The following is a 25,904-nucleotide window of genomic DNA, read 5'->3' as shown; positions in this document are numbered from 1 at the left end:
TCTTCTTCAGATTTTGCTCCATTCGTGGTTGCTTCTTGCCTCCCACTCCTAAAATCACAAGTCCTGCAGGGCTTTTGCAACCTAGCGACTTTTCATGTGAAAGAGGGACATGTCACAGGGCTTTCCTTGCTGAGCAAAGCAGAAGGCAGCAAAGCATATCCCACACTCCATGATGGAGACCAGAGCTGGTGCTCACCTGGGGAGGTTCTTCATCCCGAGCAGCACCTGGTCCTGCCCGCTCTGCCCCTGCTCCAGGCCATTGCTGTGCAGGGTGAAAGAAGGACATGCTCTTCTGGCTGCCCTTCCACCTATGAGCAGCGTCTTTGTCATTTCGTTGCACCCTTTCTGAACACACACAGTACCAGGGTGAAATAAACACCTTTTTTTTTTTTCCCCTTTTTCAGTGTTCAAACAGCTTTCCAGTGCCATCACACACATAACCTTGCCCGAGGGTGTGCTCATGTGTGAGGAGAGAAGAGCAGAGAGAATGGCAGAAGAAAGAGCCCAGGGATATGGTACTGAATCTCAGCTCTGTTACTCATCAGCAGATATTCAACACTTGACTTTTTGCATCTGTGCTCTCTTTCCATAAATTGATAGCAGAAACCAATTGCAATGATGTTTTTTTAGATCTTTTATAAAGTTTTCAATTAAAAATACATAGAATTTTGCTTGAGGAATTCTTCATCACTATTACAAATGTTTACTCACTATGACTAGTTCTATGTTTAACTACTAAAAAAATTCCTGAAACAGTCTCTAAAAGAAAGTAAAATAAATAAAATCAGGATTTAAAGAAAAAAAAAGTATTAATTCCTCAAGAAGAAATAAAAATATTCAACTCCTTCAATTCTACTTTCAAATAACACTAATGAAAACAAGATCTAGTCATTATATTTATCAAATGCTGTTATATATTTGATATGAGATACATACATACATATATTATATATATTACTGCATAATAATTTGGGGTTTGTCGTTTTAGGATCTTTGGCCCTGGCTGATGACCTCAAGGCAAAGCCACTGTCTGAAGGGAAGAGAGACTTGGACAAAGGATCTGTGTTTAATGTATGTCCAAGTTTTTGGTCAGACTTCAGTGTGTTGAGGTGTTCTACATAGTGACCATTGTTTATGAATCACCCAGAGTTTTTCCAGATTTTATTTTTAGAATTTCTGAATGATAGAGAGCTGATAGCTAGGCCAGAAAACATGATATGTGCAAGTTTCTTTAATACTGTTCCTTTAAAAAAAAAAAATCCTAAAAAGGAATGTAGTACAAATTTTAAATTCAAATTATACTTAATTTTAAATGGTTTCTATTCTTAATTGTCTCCAGAGTTTTGAATGTCATTTTTTTAAAATGAAGTGTTAGAGGGAGAGAATATGATCTCCTAAATAAGCAAAAATATGTTGATTATAAAATAATTGCCTATACAAACATAAATGTTCCTGGACGGATATTAGCAGATTCATTAATAGTCAGTTCCAATATTGACATTAATTTTTCGAACGTTACCGTCACAATAGCTCCATCTTGTGGTTAACTAAATACTACGTTACAATTTCCATTTGTATTCTACACGAAGAGTGGGGTCAAAAAAATGACAAAAAAATGCTGGTGAGGAGAGGAAATTTTAGATAGTATAGATTTTGTTGAAGTTGTTTGTTTAAAAAAAAAATAGAAAATAAAAATAAAGCCTTCGGTAGTTGCAATTTGTCATATCTAAGTGCATAATTATGAAAGCAGGGAAGTTGTAATTAAAATATTATTTTAGAAAATCAATGAAAAGATTTTCTAACTATTATGATTAGCTGTATTAGTGACATTGTGAATCATATGTGCACTGCCACTTATGTTTTGTTTCCATTTCATACAGGAGTTCCAAAATGCTGCTGCTGATCGGCAGGTTAACCTTGAAGCTGCAATTAAAAGTGTTGAGAAAATGTCCAATGAACTGAAGAAACTAAATGGTAATTCTGAGTTGATCATCCAGTTAAACAAGAAGTTGTTTAAGGCGTTGTTTCAAAAAGTGTGAAGTTGTGACTAGTTTGTGCTTTCTATGTGGTACAGCTGTTTTTTAATGTAATGAAACAATAGAGTTGCTCTTTTGTTCTGAAAAAATAATGAAACAGTAATTGCATAGAAATGGAGTCATGTTAGCTGACTGCAGAAAATATCTGTCAGGCAGTCAAAGTCATTCCACTGCAGGAACAGTAATAGTCTAATAGAAATATTACCAGTGTGCTAATACTAACCTTTATTTAGTTGTCTTTTAAATAAGCAAAACAAAGCAACCCTTCAGATTTTTGGAAGAGTTGATAGATCGACACTTGAAGAAGTGCTGTATATGAATTGCCATTCACTTAGCATCTACCATGTAATAAATACCATGGTGACACATTGTCCTTTGTCTTTCAGTGGAAAGCCAGCTACTGCTTTGTGACCTGATTTTGAATTTCAACCACTCAATGAAGGCCAAAGATTTAAGAGAAGCTGAAGAAAAAACTTGGAGCTTAATAGACTGAATAATAACATCTATTTTCATGCGTTGTCTTCTATTCATACTGCTTCAGTTTGAACTGTAAGATGATGGTATGGTTTCCTGCAGTTAGGCTATTTTTATTTTAAACTGAAAATGTGCAGTGGAAAAATGCTATAAGTAGATTATTGATTCTGAGAATTTTTTTTAACTGAAATTTCCCAAATAAAGCGCACTAGGGCTGTTAAGATTCACGTCATTAACTAGAAAGTAAGAAAGTGGACATGAAGGTTTTCATGTGTGGCTGGCTCCTTTGAAACAAAGACAGATTGGAACAGTAACAAAACATTTTAAATTACCTCAAGTCAAGTCACTGGTCTCTCATCTCAGTTGTGCTCCGGAAAATGGGATAAGAAACAGTCAGTGAAGGAGGAACTGCAACTTGTCATTTCATCTGCCTTCCTCATTCTGAAAGTGTTGCTGAGGAAGGGGGCCAAAGAGCAAATTACTTCTGGAAAACCAAAAGTACTTTCGTTCTGGTTTCTGCTGCGGCTTTCTAATGCACTGAGCTACAAATCTAAGAAAGAGTTAGTGGTCTAAATACTCTGTTCTGAACTCTTCCAGTATTTTCTTGTTGTTCATGACAGTTAATATTCAATTGTACTTTACTTGTGGACATGTTTGAATGTTGAGGTGTGTTTTAATTCATATACAAAATCTATTTATCTGAATAAGCAAATCAAGATTTGCTCTGCTGAAAATAATATACATTGTTCTAATTTGTTACAGTGGTGCATATTTTCTTTCTCTTTCGCTAATGAGTCAATTTACAACAAATAGGACACAATTCCACAGGAGATATTTCTGGGTTATCTGGCTTTACAGGGCAGTGTAATGGAATAGAACTACAGCCCCCAGGTCACAGACTCAGTGGTAATACGGTGGAGGTTGTTCTGAATTTTAACATGTTTTGAAAAACATACATTTTGACTGACTTTTCTTTCAGAAGACTGGTCTTGAACTTTTAAAAAATATTGGGCTAGACACAGGTTTTGTCAGCTGAAGAGCTTTTAAAATTTTATTTTTCACCTTTTTTTTTTTTTGAGTCCAAGTTGCATGGAAATGAAATCCACTAAGTTTGAATTCCAGCTCCTACATAAATATATTAGAAATGAAGATAACATTTATGAAACATATTTAAAGTTAAACTCTTTAGGAAATCTGATTATCTCATCTGATAAGCTATGCAGATTACATAGAAGATATTTTTCTGCCTTGAATTTTGGTTCAGATGTTTCAAGTGATATACAAACAAATGGCTTTACAGGAGAAGTGTGACAAAATCAAACATAATTATCAAACCAGGGTCTTGTCAGAAAACAAAGGTTATTAGAAAACCAAGGCAAGGAGTTGGATAAATCCCACTTAACAAAGGAGAGGGAAGAACTCTTGATACAGTATGCTGCAGTAGTCCTCAGCTGCAACTTAGAATTTACAACTGAGAATGTTACTGTGTTTTTCTTGAAAAAAATACATTAAAACCAGAAAGCAGTTGTAGAAGAGGAGCTAAGTTTAACCTGATGGTGTCTGTCTGCTTTCTCAGAGCTTTGGGTGTGTTCTGCCAATTAAGAAGCACATGACGATAATCTTCTTGGTGTGTCTCCTATAAAAAAAGTAGTTGCTTAATTTAGAGTCAGAAAGGTACAGCTGGTGAGAGGTCTGTGGTAAGGGAGAAAAGCTTGTTTCTGAGTGAGCCGAGAGGATCCTAGGAGACACACAATTCCCATTTCTGCGCTAAGACTCGCCATCAGGGACTTGTCAGTAGTATGGCAGAGAGAACATGATATCTGTAGGCATTTTATTTTTCTACAGACTGAATAACACAGACATAGACCTTGACAGGCAGCTGCATATCCAGGGTTGTTATTGAAACCTGGATGTCTTTAGGGCCCAGGTTGGAGTCTGGGTCTTTTCATTGGCAAGTGTATTGTGGGGAAAAAAATGGCTTTCATTGTCTTTTTTCTACTCCTCAACATTGACAAGGATTTGGGCTGTACTGTATCACTTGAAATATAATTGCTGCTGCAGTTCTGATCTGAAAAACAACTTACTGATTGTTTTTTTCTTCCTCATCTGAAAGCACAGACTTACATTGATATTTATTTCTGTCTCCTCTAATTTGGTCAGGAAATCATTTCAGGAAGATACTGATATGTTGGAAGATAAAAAATTCTCATGTCCTGTATGATTAGCGGACAATAATAAACACATTGTAGGATAATCAGATTTAGAGAGTACTGCATTTCAGACATCATTTAAAAATAACATTTTCAATTTTCCTGAAAATTAAAAAGATTTTTAATTGCTTCATTATTTTAGTTTGCTGAAAAAGGAAATATCCTGAAGTTTACAAACTTCAGTAGGCTTCAATACTGCATGTGGTCTTCATTGAGGTCTCATTTAAATATGTCCTGCAGCGTATTTTAACATGCACTGGTTTCTTGAACCTCTGTCTTTTCCATCAATCAGAAGAAGAGGTGTTCTTTGGAAGTAATCAACAATATCTGCTACAGAAGAAAAATCCTGTGGAATGGAATAAAAATAGACAGCTATAGAAAAAACATCAGAAATATAAGTAGTTAGCAAAACCAAAAGGTTATTTTAAAACTAAATAAGTATCTTATAAGGTCCAGTAAATACTATTTGATCAGCTGTTTTCATTCCTAATCAGGAGCTCAGTAACTGTTAATCTAGCATGTGTACGACCTACTGCAATGCAGTGCAATTAACTTGTGCACTCTTGGCCTGTTTAATACGTGATGTTGTCATTCTGCCTGACGTGATGATCACACTTGAAAGTTCAAAAGGTGACTGTTAAATTCAGAGAATTGTGACTCAGTCAGAGCCACAGTAACTGTGCTGACCGGTCTGCCCGGTGCCAGGCATTACTGTGCAGTAATGCTGGGCCTAACTAAACCTGCTGTCTGGTAACGTAAAGCAGTAACATTGGCAGATATGGATTTGCTCTCAAGTGTGGATTTCCCTTATCTGGTATCTCAGTGGTAAACAAATATTTGCTAACCAGGTGTATGGATTTCTAATAGCTATCTTCTTTGGCTATCCCTTCATTCCTTGAGTGCGAACAGGAGAGTCTGATTTTATTTCCAGCAGTAACATATTTTATCTGGAATAAGCAGAATTCCACTGGAGTGAAACAGCTGCCAGCTTGGGATGAGACAGGTGATACCTTAAGATGAAGGGAAATAGTGTGAAAAACACACAATACCTCTTTTCCTTTTAAGCCGGTTCCTAACAAATATTTTTGATTTTCCTCCTGGTAACGAATCTGGATGTTGTATACTTTATCTCTGTACAATACCATCAGTACATATGGATGAGTTATGGTTTTTCTTGAGCTGTCTCTTACCAAGAAAGTTCCATCCTGAAAGATGAAAAAATCAAAGATGAGAACTAAATGTCACTTCTGGGATAGATCAACATAACAACCTTAACTAGAGCGCTCATGCTTTTAAGTGTTTTTTCTTTCTGAAAGATCTTTCCTCCTGGCAAGAGAAAATTCATTATTAAAGAGTTTAGGTCATTTCTCAAATGTTTTGTCTCTCAATTTGCTTCTTAAAAGTTTCCTGTCTGATACAAATCCAGATTTTTAGGGAAGGGAGGAATGGTATTCCCTCTCTGAGGGAGAGATTCCACTAAATGAGGGAGTGAAATATCAAAGGCCAAACCTCGCATCACTTTGTCCAGAAGAGAAGTTCACTTCTGGTAAGTGCCAGTCAGGATTCCTATGTGATCTATTTACAGATAGCCTAAAACAATGATAGTGTCTGTGTAATTTTGGTAAAGGTAGTGATATTGTCTGTCTGTCTCACTCTCTCTCTGCTTTTCTTCATTTCAGATGTTTTAATAAGCGTTCTCAAAGGCATTGAATGGGATCTCGTAAGCTGGACCTTAGTACAAGCCACTGAAATGCTGTACATGTCATCTTCAGCTCAGTGCATGTGCTGTGAATCATTGCAAAGTAATCAGATTTCCCACAAGGATGAGATACAATTTGTTTATCTCCATATCCACAGTTAAGCCTGGGTTTCATCTGTTTGAATCTGTACTTCATTTTGCTGGTAAATGCGGCCTAGAAAAGGGTGGGATTCATCTCATCTAGTCCATGCTATCAAAAATTTGGAATTTGAAACAAATTCCTCACTGGTGACAGAACTATTTCAGTGAAAAGTCACTCCTCCTAAGAGAGGTGAGGTGAAACTATTTTCTGGAGATACGGAATTTGTTCTCTTGCACTGTGGAAAACAACAGCCTTCATGGCTGGGTTAAACTAGAGTGTAGCTTTGATGTGTGTAAAGATATTCACAGTGAATCCCGCACTTTGAGTGTCTACATTGAGGCTGTAACCTTCCTTGTTGTTATTTTCCTTCACTCTTCCCATAGGACTGCAGGGACCTCTAGCTAGGAGGTGCTGTAAGAATCACCAACCATTTAAATAGTACCTTGTTTATTTTTCGAAGAGCTGCTTCTGCTTCTGGCCGGCTAACATAAGCAACGTACCACTCAGCATTGAGCGAGTCCTGTGGTTGTCGTGAGAGAGGATAAAGGAGAAAGTCAGCTGTCATTGGATTAGCTTGTGATGTTAACAACAGACAAATAAGTAGGGAGAAATTGGAATGTGAGGGATATTTGGGTTTATGTGCAGAATCTCTGGACGTTCAAGCTTCAGGGATCATACTGGTATATATTACTGTATAGTAAGTGTCACTAAATGATTTTTAAATTATTTTCTGTGGTAAATTTGAAAATATTACAGACCTATCTATAATACGTCTGCAAGTAAGCTAGGAAAATGGATATTTCCAAACATTTCAAGTAAAAGATAGATTTGAAGTTACCTTTCTCTCTTGTCTGCTTGGGCACTAGGATCCTTTGCTTTCATTTCTCTGGGTTTTTTAATTTAATTATTTTATGTTTTATTTTTCAGCTATCATCTGAGACAAAAATGCAGACTTCCTGTGAAAATACCATTTGTGGTTGCAGTTGCAGTGTTGTCCTCAGGAGTGGGCTGCTCTCAACTTGTTGTATTTAAGGAAATGTGAAACAAAAGTGCACTTAAAGGACAGGAATTCTTTACCCACCAAGGTTTTGTGGAAGAACTGAATTCATAATGCTGCTTGAAGGTAATTGTCCAAAACAAGTCATCCAGCAAACAAGTATTTCTCTTATTATTATATTTCTACTGTGGTTTTGTTATTGTTTTTCTCGGTGAAAACAAAATAAGGCACTAAGGTTTGACACTGAAAAGGAAACTGAAAGCACCTATAACTTCCTGCCAGTGACTACTAACCAGAAAAACAACTTTGAAAAACGGTCTCTCTTGAAATCAGAAAATTTGCTGTGTTGAGCAGTTATGGTTAATGCTTGTAATGTTTTTGTACCTCATCTTCCTCCATGTTTGTCTGGTGAATGGTCTGCCTGCTAGGAACTGGCAAAGGAGGTCTGGCATCAGCTGCGCCTCTCGAAGGGGATCTGCTGTTGCCTTCAAAGATATGAAAGTGGAAAAAATGTTAAGACCAGCAAAATAATTTCACCTGTAGAGTACATATATGGTGTACAATCTTGCTTTTGTGAGGCGTGAAAAATTTGTATCACTCTGATACTGAGATACTTTGAATTGGTCTGAAATCAGATTTAGGCTACTGTAAGAGAACCAGGTTCTTTACAGAAATTCATCCGTGGTGCACAGAGATTTAACTGAACTCTTGCATTTCAGGTTTCCTTATAATGAGATGAACTTGAAACAGAGGTTACATTTTTATAGCTTCTGTGCCACAATTACTCAGTTGAGAGCACGTAGACACTAAAAAATGTCACTGTAAGACATTGGCAGTTGTTGATTTCTAATCTTCCTCTATTTTTTACCTGTTATTACAAGATAAACACGCAGTGTATTTCACATGGGAAGTGTTTTCTCCCTTTTTCAAGAGTATTGTTATACCACAGTGACCTGCAGGTACTGTTGCTCTGCTCTCAGTAGTATTAGATCCATTGAAAAAGATGCTTATATGAAGCTTTGACAATGGTTTAACCAGGCAGTAAGCTCAAGCTTTATGGGAGAAAACATCTTATATTCAGACTAAGTTACACAAAAAGCCTTTCAGGAACTTGCTAGTTTTCTTTCCACAGCCCAGCCGGAAACATCATTTAAAAAATAAAAGTATATATATATGTATATACTAACTGCACCAAAACTATTTTTCAACCTTCAGTCATTTTTGGTGCAAGGAATGCAGGATACAAACCTAGATGTAAGCGTGGTGGGAGTGAGCCACTTGAAGACAGGTTTCTAGCACTGTTTAAAAAAAAAAGAAAAAGAAAATAAATAAATAGTATAAATATGACATTGCTATATGACATTTCTGTGCTCTGAAGAATTGATCTGGACTTTGTGCCTGCTTTTCAGAATGTGAGATCCTCTTGAGACCTATGAGACATTAGGAGAGCCTTCTTTTTCCTATTTTTGTTTTTCTTTCCTTCTTTTTATATAATGTCATTCAGTTCTATAATGACATTTAGTTTATATAATAACATTCAAGTTTACTTGAAGCTCAGTGTCTGGAAGTAAGTTAGAGGGAATCAGTGATGGGCCACCAAGACCGCTGTATCAGCAGCAATGCAGAAACCGCTGCAGCTTTTTATGTTTTCAGAAGGAACAAACCCCGCATTCCCCTATAGCAGGGAGCACAGGCAACAGCTTGCTAGATGTTTCTTTCTGTGGGGTTCCACTTAAAGAGTCATTTTGCTTGTGGCGTCTTTAACATTGTTGATGAAAATGCAGTTTCTCATCAGTAGTGTTGCCACTGTGGATGTGGAAGCACTGGGAAGAGTCCAGTGAAGGGCCACTAACATGATAATGGACTGGAGCATCTCACGCATGAGGAAAGGCTGTAGGAGCAGGGACTGTTTAGCCTGGAAAAGAGAATTCTCAGGAGAGATCTATTTTCAGCGGTGCCCAGTGACATCAGGAAACGCTTTTTTGCTGTGAGGATGACTGACAATTGAAGCGGGTTGCTGAGGAAGTTTGTGGAGTCTCCATTCCTGGAGATATTCAGAAGATGTCTGGGTATGGTGCTGGGCAGCATGCTCTGGTGACCCTGCTTGAGCAGGACCCAATGACATCCAGATGTGTGTGCCAACCTCAGCCGTTCTGTGCTCCTCAGAGCTCTGAGCTGACAGTGGCACAGAGCTCACACCCACCACACCGTAACACTTTCATGTGCCTAGGCTTAGTTTACTTTCCCTCCTGTGGTCATTCTGCTTTGCGTTAGAAAATCTACAATTTTCTCTTATGGCCTGATGCCAGAAGCCACATCTGAAGCTTCTTAAAATGAAGAGTCCCAATCTTCATTTTTTTAAAAAATTATTATTTCTGCAACTAATCAGGAACAAACTGCCTGCATGCTTTTCCTTTACAGTTCGTATTTCTCTGTTGCTTAAATGAACTGTACAAAAAGCTCTGGGATGAACATGTTAATTATATTTGCGGAGCAGAAACACCCTATCAAGGCTTGTGATTCATGGGGGAGAATCAGCCTCTGCTATTGCAAAATTTGGCAACACTGAATGTAAGCAGAAGTGTTCATCATAGGAATAGTTCACATTTGCATATGACCTTGCTATTACTACTGCAATATTAGTTCTACTTGGGTGTCAGCAGTTCCAGAGGATGATGGTAAATGGGGGATATTTATCAAAGAGCTATTAGAAATACAGAAATTAGAAAATGTAATTCAGACTTTGACTCAAGGAGCCCACTCTAACTCATCAAAGGCTAAGTCTGTTGCACACTACATCAGACATCAAAATTTAATTAAGGGCTCTTCCATCTAGCAAATGAAGACATAACAATGTAATATTTGGAAGCTGAAGTTAGAAGAAATCATAGTTGAAGCAAGTTTCACAATTTTAAACAGGACTTATTAAACATTACAGCAAAATTCAGTAAAAGGGTGGTGAAATTCTTTCAAATTCAACTCTGGACCATTAAGGTTCCGGATTTTTTTAGTTTTGAGGCAATCAGTAGTCTCAGCTCTAGCAATTAGGTTCCCAAAATGTCTAGAATCCTTTTAAATCCTGCGTAGTTTTGCAGATGATCTCTTCCCAAATGAGCCACATAGGCCCTAAAATACTTCCTTGGCATAAACCTGAGAGACTTGAATTTTTTCTTGGTTGCCTGATGTACACAATCTGCTTCACTGCATACAGAACTCCAATTATGTTAAGAATTCTCCTTATTTGCAGGAACAACACAAAATAGCATGCAGTGGGGGCAAGGGTATAGCCTGAAGAATAATGGACTGCTTAAAGTAGTTACCTTGTGTTTGCCTGAGAACCCTGTAACCTAGTCTATTTCATTATACGCTAAATCCCAAAGGCATTGAGAACCAAAAGGAATGACACAATAATGGGTGAAACAAACCTTTCTGCACCAGGCATACTGTTGGATCCTGGCTTAGGTGGAGGCTTGACAGATTTGGATGGGAATGTGTTGGAGCTGTAGGGGGGCAGAGACAGCTGTGGCACTGGTCTGGGAGGCACGGCTGTGGAGAGGAAGAGAAGGAAACTTAAAACTTATGTGAGACATTCTTAAATGAGATACAAATGCTGTCACATTAATTAAATTGTCTCCACTGTGAGGGTGGTGAGGCCCTGGCACAGGCTGCCCAGAGAAGCTGTGGATGCCCCATCCCTGGAAGTGTTCAAGGGCAGGTTGGATGGGGCTTGGAGCAACCTGGTCTAGTGGGAGGTGACCCTGCCCATGGCAGGGGGGTGGAACGAGATGGTCTTTAAGGTCCCAGCCCAAACTATTCTATGGAATAAACATAATAAAAGGTTTGATATACTAGTTACTGAGAACTTGAAATTAAGTATTAAAAATAAACTAGAACAGGCTTTAGCAACATTTACATTTTCTACATTCTGTTTCAGATAAGCCACAATTCAGAGACCTTAACTGCAGCAGAGCTGAAGGTGGTACCTAACCATGTGTCTGTTCTCCGTTATGTTGCTTCTAAATAATGTATTTGAGGTTACCTTTTTGAATGTCATTTCTTTGTGGGATTTTTCCCCTACCATCATAAACACCAGCATAAAATAAAGCATTTTATTTCAGCAGTGTCCTCAGACTTTACTGGTAAAGGGAGAACAGATTAACTGTGCTCTGCACAGCTTAAATAGCCCTGTTCTTTATTGAGTCTTAGAGGCAGCGGTAATTTGTAGAGACTTGACCAAACGTTCTGCTTCTGTTATGACATCACTTTACCAACTTACTTAATTTTAGGAACCAGGATTTTGAAGTAATTTATAAAGACTTATTGCATGAAACAAGTTTTGCTTCTGTTCTTTAAACAACATTACACACAAGACTAGTACCAGCAGGCTTTGACTGAAGGTTTAGCTGAAAACTGGGAGGACACTTAGTTTACATGCCTAGCTGTTTGATGCTGGTGCAGATCACGTATCTCTAAAATGTAATGCGTTTCAAAATAAGAAATCTTGCTGTCTTATAACTGACTGACTGAGGGAAGCTCTTAGCCAGTGATTTCCTGCGTTTTACAGCTTTGCTTTGCTATATAAATCTGTGTGAGGGACTTTGCAAGCATTCTACAACTTGTCAAGATACCACCTCATTTTTGAAATGGCTCTAAAGAAACAAGTGTTTGTTTTGTTTTGTTTGTTTCAGATCTATGATGAAGAAATACTAAGTTTTAAAAATCACTGTAGAAATACTTACTCTCTTCTTCCTCCTGGGGAGCCAAAGGAAAATAAATATTAGTAACTTATTATAGCACAATTATTAGGAATATTTTACAAAACAAAAACCTGGAAGTTGGTGAAGTTTGAGTATACCAGGACTCTACTATCTATACTGTCACTTTATCTAAAATGCTGGCATTTCTGTCTTCATGCAACACCAAATAGTTAGGTTCCTTCGTTAAGGTGCAGCTATTATTTACAAGTAAATTATGAGGTGGCTGTTCCAGAATGGATCTGGACCCAAAGTAGTCAGAAACTCTCAGCAGATGTAAACTTTCCTTGTTCTTTCAGTAAGTATAGGCTCTCAGAGGCAGCTCAAAGAGAGATCCTTAGGTCAGCTTAAGCCGAAAGAAAACAAACCAAACAAAAACAAACAAAAAAAAACCCCAAACCAACCAACCAAATAAACAAAACCCAACCAAACAAAACCCAAACCAAACAAACCTAAATAAAACAAACCCCAAACCTAAACAAAATCTGGCTTTTCTCGTCCTGTTGTCAAAGATGAAGTACTCAGGGAAGAAACTGAGATTGACATAGAAGAACTGTTTTAAAAGAAACCATGTGCTATAAAAGATCCATCAGTATTCTTTATGACTGATAAGAGAAACGGGTTTACCTTTTCCAACATTATTAGTTTATACAGGTACTTCATTTTACTGTAGCCCCTATACATTTAAATACTTGCTTTGAGACTACACTTACTTCATTTTTTTTGTGTGGTGGCCAACCCTGCCTGAAATGAAACAGAGAAAACAAAACAAAAATCAGAGATGGATTATTACTCATTCACTTTGTGTGCATTAGGCCATATTTTCAACTAAGACATGAATTTATAGTTTTACAGGCCCAATGAATGCAGAAACATTTTTTCCTCATTAAAAATGTATAAAAATTCTAACTTTGGAATTTAATAATTTAAGACCTTATGCTAGTCCTTTGCCCATCTTGATTCTATCAGCAAGGAATTTGTCTGATGAATTGATTATAAGATTATAGCTTAAAACAAGATTTTACAATAATGAAACATTAGACTTCAAATCTTGAACTCATTTGTAGTACTTTGCAACACTGCTGGAGCTCATGACAAGCCTTCCAGTCTTTGTTTCTCAGATAAATTATCCTGGCTGATTAGCAGATCTCAATTACTTTCTTATTTTGTTTAAGATCAGTCACACTGTCCAGCCCACAAGTTATCTACAAAATGCTAGAGAATAAGCTGGTTCTGCTACAGAATGCTCTTTGATATTAAGGAGTTCTGCAGACTAGTAAAATCAATGGGAGGGAAGTAAAGCTTTCTTTTCCTAACACCCTAAAAAAGAGAGCAATAGGATTCATGAATGTTCACTAGATCAAGAACTTGATCTTCTGGAATAAGCATGGATCATATATATCTTTGTGCAACTTGGAAGTGAGTCATGCCCTACGTAGTAGCTGGGATATGGCTGGAGAGAGACATTTTTCACATATTCATAAAGCAAAACTTTGATATCTGCAGACACTAGTGTCATGCAGTAGCAGTAAATTATACTATCCTGTATTGTTTATCCATATTTTTCTTAAATTTCATTTCTACTGTCATTAAATTTCAATTAAAGGAACACTTACTTCACAGGGGTTTGCTTCCTGAGTTGAGATGGATTGCCCCTTTCATATCTGTCGCTGGGTGGGACAGGAGGTTTTGGCATCATTGCTAGTTGTTCCCCCAGGGATCTAGAGCAGGAGCAAGATGAGGAAATAAAGGCAAAAATCTGTTTTTTACAAAATATCTGGGTAATACTGACATGGACAGTCTCATTTCCAAAGGCAAAACTCTTACCTTAGCTGCGAAGTCAGAGGCTGTAAAACAACAAGGAATAGTTAAGAGAATGTGTAAGTGTATCACAATAGGTTAAAAACATTAATAAGCACCAAACAACAAAGGCCTTACCTTATCAGGGAAGGCTGGCTTCCGCCCTAAAAATATTAAAAGATTACATTTAGAAAACAAAAAAGAAAATTAAGATATTTAATTAAACTTTCTATGAAATAAACAAGTTTTGAATATCATTGAATGTGAATTTTGCAGATTGAAGCACTCAGCAGCATCCTGAGCATCCTGAAGCATCCTGAGATGGAAGCCAGAAAAATATTTTTGCTTTGCAAAATTGCAATATTTCTTAATAAAGGAAAATTTTAAAAAATTCAGAGTGGCAGGTTTTACATAGTTTCTATGATTCAACTTCAAATTACTGGATACTTTTATGTCATTATGTATCAGATGAAAGTGTTTAGACAATAAATAAAGATCACAGAGCAGTCTCTTCAGATTCTCTGTAAAACATGGTTTACAAGTCTGAAACAGATGCCATTTTTGGTGTTTTTTTTCAGTTCTCAGCATTCTTTTAAGTCTGTAGGCCACATTACATATAGTAGTGTATGCAGAGCTTTGTTAGCTTTGTATGCAAGAGTTATTTCTTCCTTTAACCTTGCCTTGTTCATTCACTTAAATATTACATCAAACCTTTATTGCACAGGGATCTCATGATGTCTTTCAGTTCAACCAGTCCTGAGCTAGGATTGCTATGTTCTAGATACAATTTCTCGTACTTTGTGAATGCTACTCCCATTATTTATTCATAAACAGATCACCTTCTGTGTGGTTGGATTACAGTACATTTGCTTGAGCCTGCTCTTTTGCATGAATGATATTCAAACTGATAATTTTGAATGATTAATAAAAACCCCATTGATATTAACATGCACAAATACTGACCTGATCCCAGGCTTTCTCTTTCAAATGGGGGAGCAAGGCGATCCAGAGGGGGTTTTGTGCTTCTGTCTATGGAAGGAGCTGTGGCTAAACACAAGAGCTGTGTGAGATAATTTGCTGGTATAGGTCAATATATCTTTATGTTGCATAGCCATGCACTGGTGTTACTTCTTAGAATAACAAGTGAGGCATCTGTATAAATAGTAGAAGGGAGTGGAACTGAGGAGATACAGGCAACAGTGAAGCGCTATCCAGCCTGTGGCAAGAGCTTTACAAAGAGAAAACCAGCTGGCTTACGTTTCAAAGGCTTGATATTTCTGTCTCTACTCAAGTCATTGTTGCTTGGTGCAGGAGGAAAAGTTGGCAGCTGAAACAAATATTTTACATGTGGTTAAAGTGTGTCTTCACCTGTTTTAATTTTAGCATATTAACCCCACGGCACCACATCTGTCTCTGGCACAGCACAGGGGTTAGGGCTCTGTGCAATGCAGGAAGGAGTGACCTCCATATGTGTTCTTTTGTTCAATGCAGAATTGCCTCTCTTTTGTCTCACAGGGAATACTCTAGTGGGATGTTATCTTTGGAGAGAGCATGAGTATTGTCAAAGGAAAGCAACAGGAGCTTCAACAATGCTGTTGTAGCTTTGCCCCTTCAGTGCAGCAGGTGTTAATTTTGACAAGTGGTATTGAAATTAGTGGATGTAAAATTGAAGTTGACAAATATGTATTGTCTGTGTTGTTGCTTGAGGCAGGGGGAGAAAGGACTTTCTTCGTTACTGGGAGAGCTGGGGTCAAACAGCATTGTGCTGTCAGCAGCTGCAAAAGATGTTTGCATCTAAACCTACACTCTCCAGACAAATGCCATCCAATGTCCCTTCTTATTCCAAAGAGACCTCATGGCACATAAGAGTCCTATGTGGTTTATTTACATAGACTGTGACACTGGGTCACACCAAAAGTCCCTCTGTCATCCTAAAATTACCTTTACTTGTGCACATGAGTAGGTTGAATGTGCATCTCTTCTGGCCTAGAGTGAACCTATAGTGCCAGTTGTAAACAGCACAATAGCCTTTGGATTTGAAATATTCACAGGACCAAAAAAAGGAAAAAAATCTGGGTCATTAGGGTTCTCATACAGTCCCTTATACTTTTATGTGATCTTAATTCAATTGGACAACTGCTAGAAGTATAGCTTGGGTATTTTTACAAATATCACTAAAGAAACAGAGATCTATTGAAATCTATAATTTATAGTGGAGAAGCATTCACAGATTTCCAGCTAAGTAATGTGAAATAATATATTTTTCCCATTAAATTTAATTGTTTCATGAAAAAATGGCCGGCCACTCTGTAACAGAGTTCAAATCTATTTTGATGGCTGAAATCCTTCCTCTATATACTCTATCCGTATAAAAATGGTATTACACTTGGACTTCTAAGGAGGTACTGGCAAAGGAAATAGGTGAAATATTAAGACAGAAACATACAGAAGCACCTCTTCCCCCAAGTGAGGCTGGTACTGGGGACGGGCCAGGTCGCTGGGGTGGCACTGGAGGTTGGTGTGGTGATCTGGTTGATGGAGGTCTGTCTAAAGGAAACAAAAATCCCAAAGTAAACAACTACACAAAGCGTTTGGTTATTTTATTCTCATTAGATCATTATGAAAAAGAGCCCTTACAATAACCTGCATAGGTAAGTTAGTATATCATAAAGACATTGTTTTAGAACATAGTGACAGTTGTTTTATGATCAGTGTTGTTTTGGGAGTTAGAGACTCGTCCTTTTGGGGGTGAGGTGACTCCATGTGTTGGCCCACACTGTTTTCATTGCTGCAGTGCCTGTGTGAAACACCAGCCAGGCCAACAGGCAGTTTTGGACTCCGCACCTGCAGGCTGCTGAAGAATCAGGCATTAAAAAATGACAGGCAGAGAAAGCCGATCTCTTTCTTTTCTGAATTTTTACTAGAGTATTTTGTGATTGTTGTGACAACTTGCTCTGTTCAAGGTTGCACTACTAACTAACACAGTCTGCACGTGTTTAATGTCATGCAGATTCAAACCAAAGGCCAAATAATGCACACATCACACAAAGCTAATCTTTCATCCAACAGAGTTTGTCTGAAGTAGGAAATTGATCTTTAAAAGTCACAAAGCCACCAACATGCAATAAGCCTGTGTCACTAAATCTTATTCATGAGCTACACTTGAAGGAAAAAAATATATTCCATTACCAGCCACCTAAAATGTGGCTGATAATGTGTGATAATATAATTTACAAATTATTAATAACACTTAATTTTTAGTAATTACCTATATAATCTGTGTTGTTTGCCAATGACTTGGCAGGAAATATGACATTGTGATGTGCTTCATCATTATTGGATGGAGGTGGCTCATAGCCATCACTGTCATGTTCTGCTTCCTCAGGTTCTTCTGTGGGTGATTCATAGTCAGCCTCATCTTCCTCTTCCTGGTCATCATCAGGGCTTTCGTAGTCATCATCATCTTCTTCATCCTGGCAAATGTACAGAAAAGATGGATGCTGTAACAGGATCCTAAACACTGCAGTGCAGTTTCCTTGTCACTTTTCTCTGGAAGATATTGAGTTTTTTCAACCAGTTTGAGTGAAAAAAATTGTCTGTTGAAATAAAATGGGGAAAGGAGGCAGCAGTTTATTAATGCATACAGCACTCAACAGCTTAAGAAAGGGAACGAGTATCATTTTATAACAGTCACTGCAGTGGAAGGTTAAAATAAGGTTATTGTTTACTGAAATGCACAGTGCTTTTGTTTTAGGTGACAGACAAAGCAGCAGCAAACAAATCAGTGCCTCCTAGAAACACGCTGGAGCAGCAGTTTATGCCTGTTGATATTCATTTGTAGTTAATAGTATGTGTGTTACAGCCTGCAACTCAACTTTCTAAAAATGCTTCAGAAAAAATGAGGTCTTCTATATTGGTCTTGGTGTTCTCCACTGACAGAACCAAACCAGCGTCATACAACTTGCAGGACCTAATAAGATCACAGTGAAAATAGGGTAGTGGTCATTGCCACATCTTCTGTGTAGCCCTCCAAGGCTCACAAGAAAAGGAATATTGAATTTGTCATTGGTATCTTGGCTGAAAGTTCTAGACTAGCTCTGCATTGACACAGAGCCCAGCTGCTCTCTAAGTGGTTATTTTTACCTTTTGTGCTTCTAAAATAGCAGCTAATCTCCTGCAAACTTAGTAGCCAGCGTTTTTTCAAAAATCCCTCATTTTTTTTCAAGAAAAACCCATTTGCACTGGTCAGCGTAAGAGATCTTCAGAAACCCTGGCTGTGTGTCAGTTAGATTATTTATTTAGCTACCTGAGTTGTCTGTGCTTCATCTAATGACGTTCACCAATGCATTTGCTATGCTGAAAGGTAAAAGGAACTTTTGCAGTCTAGCTGGCTTAAAAAAGTTAGATTCTTCAACATATCAACTCTAGAGAATAAAACAGCAAGAATTTGCCAGTGGATAACATAGCAACCTTTCCTTTGCTAGCCACCTCTTTCCAGAGCTTGAAACAGGTATATAAAATTCAGCTCTGGTTCTGCAGAGACCTGGCCGTAGGCTGTGAGCTTCTCCGTGACTCTGCTGCAGGACGGCAGCACTGCCCTGCTGGAGCTCTGCCTTGTGTCACCGGGGAGACCCTTTTCTCAGGGAAGAAATCTTTATTCAGCTGCTCCAACCATGAATGGTCCTGCTTCTCTTTTTCCTCGTCCTAACAGCCCCTGCCACTGCTCACTCCATCCGTGCTGCCCCAAGTAGGTAATGCAAGGAATGACAGACCTTACAAAAGAGGTAATCCATTCAACTATAGGTTTTGTTAAACCCGATACTCACAAATGAAGACCAGCCACCATCTTCTTGATTGAATCCTGCGTAAAGAAGCATAACCGCAGGCATCTTAGCTTGTGCAACTTCAAACTATCAAGATATAACTTGAAAAAAAGGACACAACACATCCCAGACCAGTTGTAAACCACAATACTGTGTCACAGGAACAAGGTAGGTCTTTGTGAGCAGGCGGTCATCAAAGGTACTACAAATAATATTTTGATTCAGGACTAAGAATATAGCTATCCTTGTGTGAGATGATATATGTGCTGTCTCTTCAGGTTTGTCCTACACTTCCATTTTTAAATATAATTTGATGTCAAATGCTTTCAGAATGAGCACCAATTTCTTATCTCTTTTTTTAACACTATTTTAGCTTTCATATCAAAAGGCTTTTTCATTTCAGTAGGACTGCGGGACCATTGTAGCTTGCAGAAGTTCTAAGTGCTCATGGCCTATTAAGCAAGTAAAGGAAATAAAAATTCAGAAGATGGCAGGCACCTCGAAAGGTACATCTCTAATACACGGTGCTGCTACAAGTAGGGGCAAGGGGCAGAGGTGTTGGAACAGAAATATATAAGCACTGATACCATATATTGGGTTAAAGAAAGGGAGTGTGGGGATGCTTACATTAATGTCTCTGTTCTTGCCTTTCTATAGCATATTTTCTATTTTAAAAATATTTTTTCTTGCTTGTTCTCCTGTAATTACTCTTTATTCTTTTTTGCAACTTCTTTGTGCTCTGTTCTTTCCTTATTTGTTGGTTTGCGTTACCTCCCTGCCCCTTTACTCCACCCTGCAAGTACTAACATGTTAGCATTTTTGAATACATTTTGTTGTTAGAGACTATGTACTTACCTGTATTTTCAGGACATTTTTGTGATTGACCCCTATAACAAAGATACAAATGAATTATTTCCATTTGCAATTCTTAAATGTTTGAAGCATACTGAAATCTATTGTGAATAAAGGTAATGGTTAACTTTAACAGTAGAATGAAGTTTATATAGGTAAGTTTAATTTTGCCCCAAATGACCACATACTATGTCATATTTCACATGCAGGATCCTAATGTAAGCTAAACTGTCTTGAGAAAAATTTAAGTCAGAGACATTGAGTATTTAGAAACAAAGTGGTCAGTAAATAAATGTATTAGGGACCCAGTCCTGAACTTAGAAACTTTCTTTACTAATTCCATTCGAGCTGCTGAAAGTCCAGTTCATAAATATTTGTAGGTTTTAGAAGTATTTTTATGGTTTTCAATTCTAGTTTTGAACTCAATGCAAAGGTGTAAAATTATTATCAGATGATGTAAAACCATGTTATGTAGCCTACACTTATATTTTTCCTTGTAAATTAATATAAATCTTTCTTTTCTCATGTAATGTTCTTGCAATTTTTGCTCTTTTTCTATTGCAAGAATATTATATTCAATGATAAGTTGTAAAGTATTAAAAAGTGTAACAATGTATAGGTCTGTGAAATGCATTAATGATGCTTTATTGATGCAGTAACATGTGTCTGGGCTCTATAGCATTCCTCAAGATTAATTTACTGAGGTGGAAAATCTTGTGAGATGTATATGTTGCTTGGTTCTGGACGTGGCAGAAGTGTCTAGAGTGTTCATGGGCTCAGGCTTTGCTACTCTCAACACATAACAGTAACAAAACAGAGCTTTATTCTCTATAATTTCCAGGCCGTCCCTCTGACCCAGGTATTATTGATGGAATGGAAAACAGTCCAGAAAATCTACATCTGAAAGGTTTGAAAAAGAAAGCTGAATTGTTTTACTTACCACTTTTGAAGGAAAGATGAGAGCCTCCCTTCATTTCTGTTTATTTCTTGACTTAATTTGCTCACGATTCTATTTAAAAGAAACACAAAAAATAGTTTATAAAAAACTCTTTGAAACTTGTCAGTCATTTTCTTAGCTGCTTTCCCTCATTAGTTGCTGAATTAAATCTGGTGATTCAGAATTATTATTTACTGTGTGGTAAGAATAGTGAACTTCTCATCTTGTTGCAAAGTTGCACTGTAGTACATCTCACTGTCAGTGAGTATATCTCGCTGACATTTTTACGTATATAAAGCCACGTATTGTTGGATCAAGTTTAAAAATTAACTTTAATCCCAGCAAGCCTTAAAACCTTTGGGTCTGGTAGACATCACGGATTTGAATACTGCTTTAAGTAATGGTGGTTTTGTTTCAAAGAAAATTTAGGATGAGTCAAGTTCTGATTCTTAATTCTCATTATTTCCCACCAAGAAAGTCCTGTGGGAACCAAAGCAAATTGGTTACATACAGCTGGTTAAAAACATCCCGTTTTACTTCTAGCTTATGTTACTTAGGTCTGTCAGAGACAGCAATTTTGGAAATAAAGGTAGTACAAAAAAAAATAATCAGGAACTCAACATGTCTATTATCTCAGGTTCGAAATTCTGTAAAATCTTGGCTTTATTGTTTGTTAGTGCTGAATTCTTTTCCGTACATCTTAAATCTCATCAATCAAGCTTTGTATCAGTATTATAAAATCTGTTTGTGGCCAGGCAGTTAACACTCAGTTTTGTTTTTCCTCTCCTTTCATGTCTTTTAACATACCATTTTTTTGATCCTGAATCATGCTGAAAATCTTTTTCTCACTTTGAATATCCCTTCTCTTGCCCTTGCTACTTTCCTGATACTTACCTGACTGTAATTCAGATTAAGAGATAAATTCGAGGCTCTGTTTGATTATGGAAAGTGCTATGGGGACAGATTAGGCTGCCAGCAAGTATCAGATAACAAGCAATTTCTGATCAGTATGGTCGTGCTGTCTGAACAGGATGAAGATGGGTAATTTGAAGTTACGGATATGTAAGGATCCAAGTATGAAAATAGAAAGGCAGAGGAAAAATATTTTGGATTTTTTTTCTTCTTTTTTAAGACAGTGCTTTGGAATTTGCTGTTTTGAAGCAAATATTGTCATACTTGCCGCTTTTGAAATAAGCATGTGCCCAAATGTCAATAATTTAAGAAGGATTACAGCTCTCTAGACCTGACATCATTACCTAAGCAAATTGTATAAAGCAACAAAAATGCCAAGTGATAGACATAGGACTCCTCTTGCTCTTCTTTCCCATGCAATCAACACTTCCTTGCACAAGAAATTTCATTCTGCTGCAAAGTGATAAGGCGGCTGCTGTGTGAATCATCAGTTCCATGCGAAACACCAGGAAATGTTCAGGGTGAACTGCACAGAGCAGCTCTTTGGTTGAGATGTGGATTACAGAACTCGTGTGTGGCTTATTCTCTGCTGTAGAAGAGGTAGAGGAAAGATCTGTTGTGATTTTGTGTTTGTTTTCAGTTATGAAGATCACTGGGTTTAGAGCTAATTTTTTAGTTCAGACTTCCCTGGGTGTGAATGAGACACCAGCAGAAGTTTTCTGGAGTAAAACTAGGCTGGCCCCTGTGAAAATTTACACCAATTGTTTTTTGAGGAAAAACTGACACGGTTGCTCATCTTATCTTGCTGCCAAAAAAATTAATCATTTACTGCTTAAAATACAGGGTCTAATCTTCAAGTTTATTTGAAGTGCTTCAAACCAATGGCTCAGAAGGGTTATTAGAAGAAAGCAAAGTTTAGAATGGTAACGCTCTACAAGGAACATGATCACAGAAGGTCGGTGCAGCCGAGTCTGTAGTCATGTGAGGAAGGAAGTGCCCAAACCACACTGCTCTCTGCACTGTGGGAGTGGATGATAGGAGAGGATAAGGCAACAGCACTTGCAGAAAATGTTACTCAGACTTCTCTTTCTACCGCCTCCACCAGACGCTTAGCTCAAAACTGGCAGGAAGTCAAAAATAAAAAAATAAAGAAACACCACCACACAGCCAACCCCCAAAGCAGTAATCCAAAAGTGACTTTTCTTCGCTAACTGCAGATATTGTTGTCACGATTAGAATCCATTCTACCTGCATTGCAATAAAGGACTCCAGATGGGTGAGTGGGGTGGAAGGCAAAGTCCTCTAGAGCCAGGAAGTTGTATAATTGCATAGTGCCGAGAGCACAGTTTGTGATGCAGTCTTTGGTTTTGGCCTTTGAGAAAAGTCTGTTGGGCAGATGCAACACTGTTACATTGGCTTCGAAACCGCATGAATATCAGAAATGTTCTAAACCTTCCAACAACCTTTAGCATGCCATCTGAGTGAGTGTGCACACGTTCACCTCTGCCCAAGCCATGCCTTTACAGAAGAGAAGGGCATCACAGATTTCTTAATTCTCAGGTTTGCGCTTGGGCTTTCCTGAAAGCAGAATGGCTTTCAGACTGGGCCATATTTGTAGGCTCAGAACTCAGCACACTTGCCACGCTCGAAATAGCAGATGCAGTTATGTGCTTTGGTGCAATGATGCTCTTTTTATTACTGGAAATTTTCACAGGTACCATCAGCTTTCTGACCAAGGTTGAAAATGTCAAATCTCAGGTTTGCCAGCAACCAGCCACTGAGGACAGCCAAAGGAACAACAGCCTGTATCAGTACCTTGGCTTCCTGAAAACCTGGAAATGTTTTATCTCAAGATGGCAAACAATAGGAGTGGCAAAGACTAACTTCAGTGCTTAGATCATGGTTCAGGTATTGATCAACCACCAACATTATTTTGAATGAGATCTTTGCTTTTTCTTGTTTATTAATTCTGAATTAGTGAATGCACTTCAAAGTATTTTGTGAGACTCGCATTTGTTATCCACAACTATGAATTTTATGACCTTCTGTGACTGCCAATAGTGATAATGAGCAATAAGAAAACACCTTGTGTCCCTTAAGCTGTATATTGCCCTTTTGTTTCATTAGATTTATGATCAAAATGTTAATTACACCCTTGCCATTAGTTCTGAGTTTCATTTAGTGCTTAAGACAGATATTCAATGTCTACTCTGTGTAAAATATACCATATCCCTTCCCTGTTTGACCAATGTATCAGTTCCACCACATGTGATCAGGCAGTATCAGATTTTCAAGCCAGTTCATCAGTGCCATAGCAGATGTATGTAGGTCACTGGAACAGAGAGGCATGGATCTTTTCATAGAATTGCAACTATGCGTAAATCAGCTAATATCCTTAAGAGTCAACTTGTACCAAGTGATTCAAAGGTGGTACTCTCTATCTTCAGACAGAAATGTATTCATATGTATTCAAGTAGAAATACTATGTGGTGGCATTATCTCTCTAGCTTGAAGAAGTGCCTGAATCTCGGCGTGTGTCCAAGCACTGCGTTTGGAAATGGAGCTTTAAACCAGTCCAAGAACCTCTCTTTACTCCCTCTTCCTGATGTCCACCCAGAGCGCTTCAACTACAACACAGAACTAGCAAAGACCAAGTGACTTTTCTCACCTCCCTCTTGTCTAAAGGAAAGAGTGAAAGAGTGAAAGGGAAGTGGTGAGTGGAGCTGTTACTCCGCCTTGTGGTTTGGGACCTTGTGCTTGAGTAAGACTTTTCGTTCTACTGTGCACATAAATGGGAAAGAAAGGAAAGAAGGAAAGAAGGAAAGAAGGAAAGAAGGAAAGAAGGAAAGAAGGAAAGAAGGAAAGAAGGAAAGAAGGAAAGAAGGAAAGAAGGAAAGAAAGAAAGAAAGAAAGAAAGAAAGAAAGAAAGAAAGAAAGAAAGAAAGAAAGAGAAAGAAAGGCTTCCATGTTAAATCAAAACCTAGCATTAAGCAAAGTTAATTTTATCAACTTCTCCCTATGATTGCTTTAATAACACTGTGTGAGGTCTTAGGGTTCCAAGGAGTGACAGCATCATCAAGGTAAATATTCTGAATGAGAGTTGAAACTTCATATGTATCAGAGAAGCCCAAAACAGAATAATAGTTTCAAATTTGCAGGTTTATTTAAATACCTAGGTACTGCAAGGAAAGGAGGGCTTGTGGGTTTCCAGTTGTTTAATGCTCTGCTTGGCACAGTTTGGCTCAAGCATGGCTTGAGCATGGCTCAAAGATGAGGACAACTCTTGGTTTTGCTCCTCTCACATACTCCATTACAAAGTTGGTGCTCACGAGCCTCCACAAGAGATAAGGCCGCAACAGACTTCACAGAATCCCAGAATGTCAGGGGTTGGAAGGGACCTGGAAAGCTCATCCAGTGCAATCCCCCCATGGAGCAGGAACACCCAGCTGAGGTTCCACAGGAAGGTGTCCAGGTGGGTTTGAATGTCTGCAGAGAAGGAGACTCCACAATCTCCCTGTGGAATTGATTTCCTTAACCGTGCCGCTGAAGGTCACCATGTGTATGAGACCTCAGTGTCTTTGCCAGGCATAGGAGAAAGTTGGGTGGTGACCCCTACTGAGGTGGGTGATGTGGAGTTCGTTATGACCCCTCAAGAAGTCTCTGAGTGGCCTTTGCACTGGACTTTGCAGTGGATCCTTTGCAGACTTACTGTCCATTAACCCTTTCACCTGCAAAACAGTAGCCAGAATAAAACTTGCAGGGCCATCAGCCTCAGCCTGGATGCCTCAGCCACTTTTACATGGTACCCTTATATACGTAAATTTTTAGCAAAGTTTTCAGTAAAGAGCCCATTTAGTGGAGAGTTTTAAAGACTTTATGAAGTTTTCCAGTTTTCCGAATAGTGTTTAAATCCATTTTTGGTATTTTAAAATAAGCCAAAAAAAAAGATGAATTAAGATATGCACCTGTAACATGGCTTGTAGAGATTAGTTTTCAAAATAATAATTCTGTCAATAATAACAGAAGTTTGTGTGGGTTTTTATTCCTTTCAGTAAGTGGCTTTGCAATGACAACTGTCATCTATTCAGACACTTAAAGATTCTTGTAAAAGTCACAGAACCATCCCCAAGTAATGACACAGTTATATTTAAAATCTGATCAGTAGATTTGCTCAAGTGTATATATTTAGTAAAGCCAGAGCCTGCGCAGGAGGTGTGTGTGGATGTAGGCTGTGGTCTGCAAACCCTGTAGAGTTACAAGTGCTGGGT

General features: G+C 38.0%; 1 protein-coding gene and 1 long non-coding RNA gene across 2 annotated transcripts in view; one reads left to right on the top strand and one right to left on the bottom strand.

Moving 5' to 3' along the window:
• Positions 1-3,579: 3,579 nt before the first annotated feature.
• The window catches only part of LCP2 (lymphocyte cytosolic protein 2), a 30,898-nt gene continuing 8,573 nt past the window's right edge, over positions 3,580-25,904 (bottom strand). The window contains exons 4-21 of the mRNA XM_065849012.2: positions 20,728-20,796; positions 19,791-19,822; positions 18,939-18,973; positions 17,381-17,585; positions 16,559-16,659; positions 15,370-15,439; positions 15,076-15,159; positions 14,251-14,276; positions 14,140-14,159; positions 13,929-14,033; positions 13,026-13,056; positions 12,298-12,310; positions 10,984-11,104; positions 8,807-8,856; positions 7,943-8,043; positions 7,004-7,081; positions 5,770-5,925; positions 3,580-5,066 (exon numbers count right to left, since the gene is read on the bottom strand). Of these exons, the coding sequence (XP_065705084.1) occupies positions 4,944-5,066; positions 5,770-5,925; positions 7,004-7,081; positions 7,943-8,043; positions 8,807-8,856; positions 10,984-11,104; positions 12,298-12,310; positions 13,026-13,056; positions 13,929-14,033; positions 14,140-14,159; positions 14,251-14,276; positions 15,076-15,159; positions 15,370-15,439; positions 16,559-16,659; positions 17,381-17,585; positions 18,939-18,973; positions 19,791-19,822; positions 20,728-20,796 (1,420 nt within the window). The 3' untranslated portion in view covers positions 3,580-4,943. The remainder of the gene's footprint in view (positions 5,067-5,769; positions 5,926-7,003; positions 7,082-7,942; positions 8,044-8,806; positions 8,857-10,983; positions 11,105-12,297; positions 12,311-13,025; positions 13,057-13,928; positions 14,034-14,139; positions 14,160-14,250; positions 14,277-15,075; positions 15,160-15,369; positions 15,440-16,558; positions 16,660-17,380; positions 17,586-18,938; positions 18,974-19,790; positions 19,823-20,727; positions 20,797-25,904) is intronic.
• On the top strand, positions 6,355-24,364 carry LOC139829116 (uncharacterized). The gene is made up of 3 exons (XR_011741397.1): positions 6,355-7,684; positions 23,351-23,544; positions 24,144-24,364. It is a non-coding gene; the product is annotated as an uncharacterized lncRNA (long non-coding RNA).

Source organism: Patagioenas fasciata, chromosome 14 (genome assembly GCF_037038585.1).
Source record: "Patagioenas fasciata isolate bPatFas1 chromosome 14, bPatFas1.hap1, whole genome shotgun sequence".
In the NCBI taxonomy this organism is placed as follows: domain Eukaryota; kingdom Metazoa; phylum Chordata; class Aves; order Columbiformes; family Columbidae; genus Patagioenas; species Patagioenas fasciata.
This window is presented reverse-complemented; position numbering and strand designations above follow the sequence as displayed.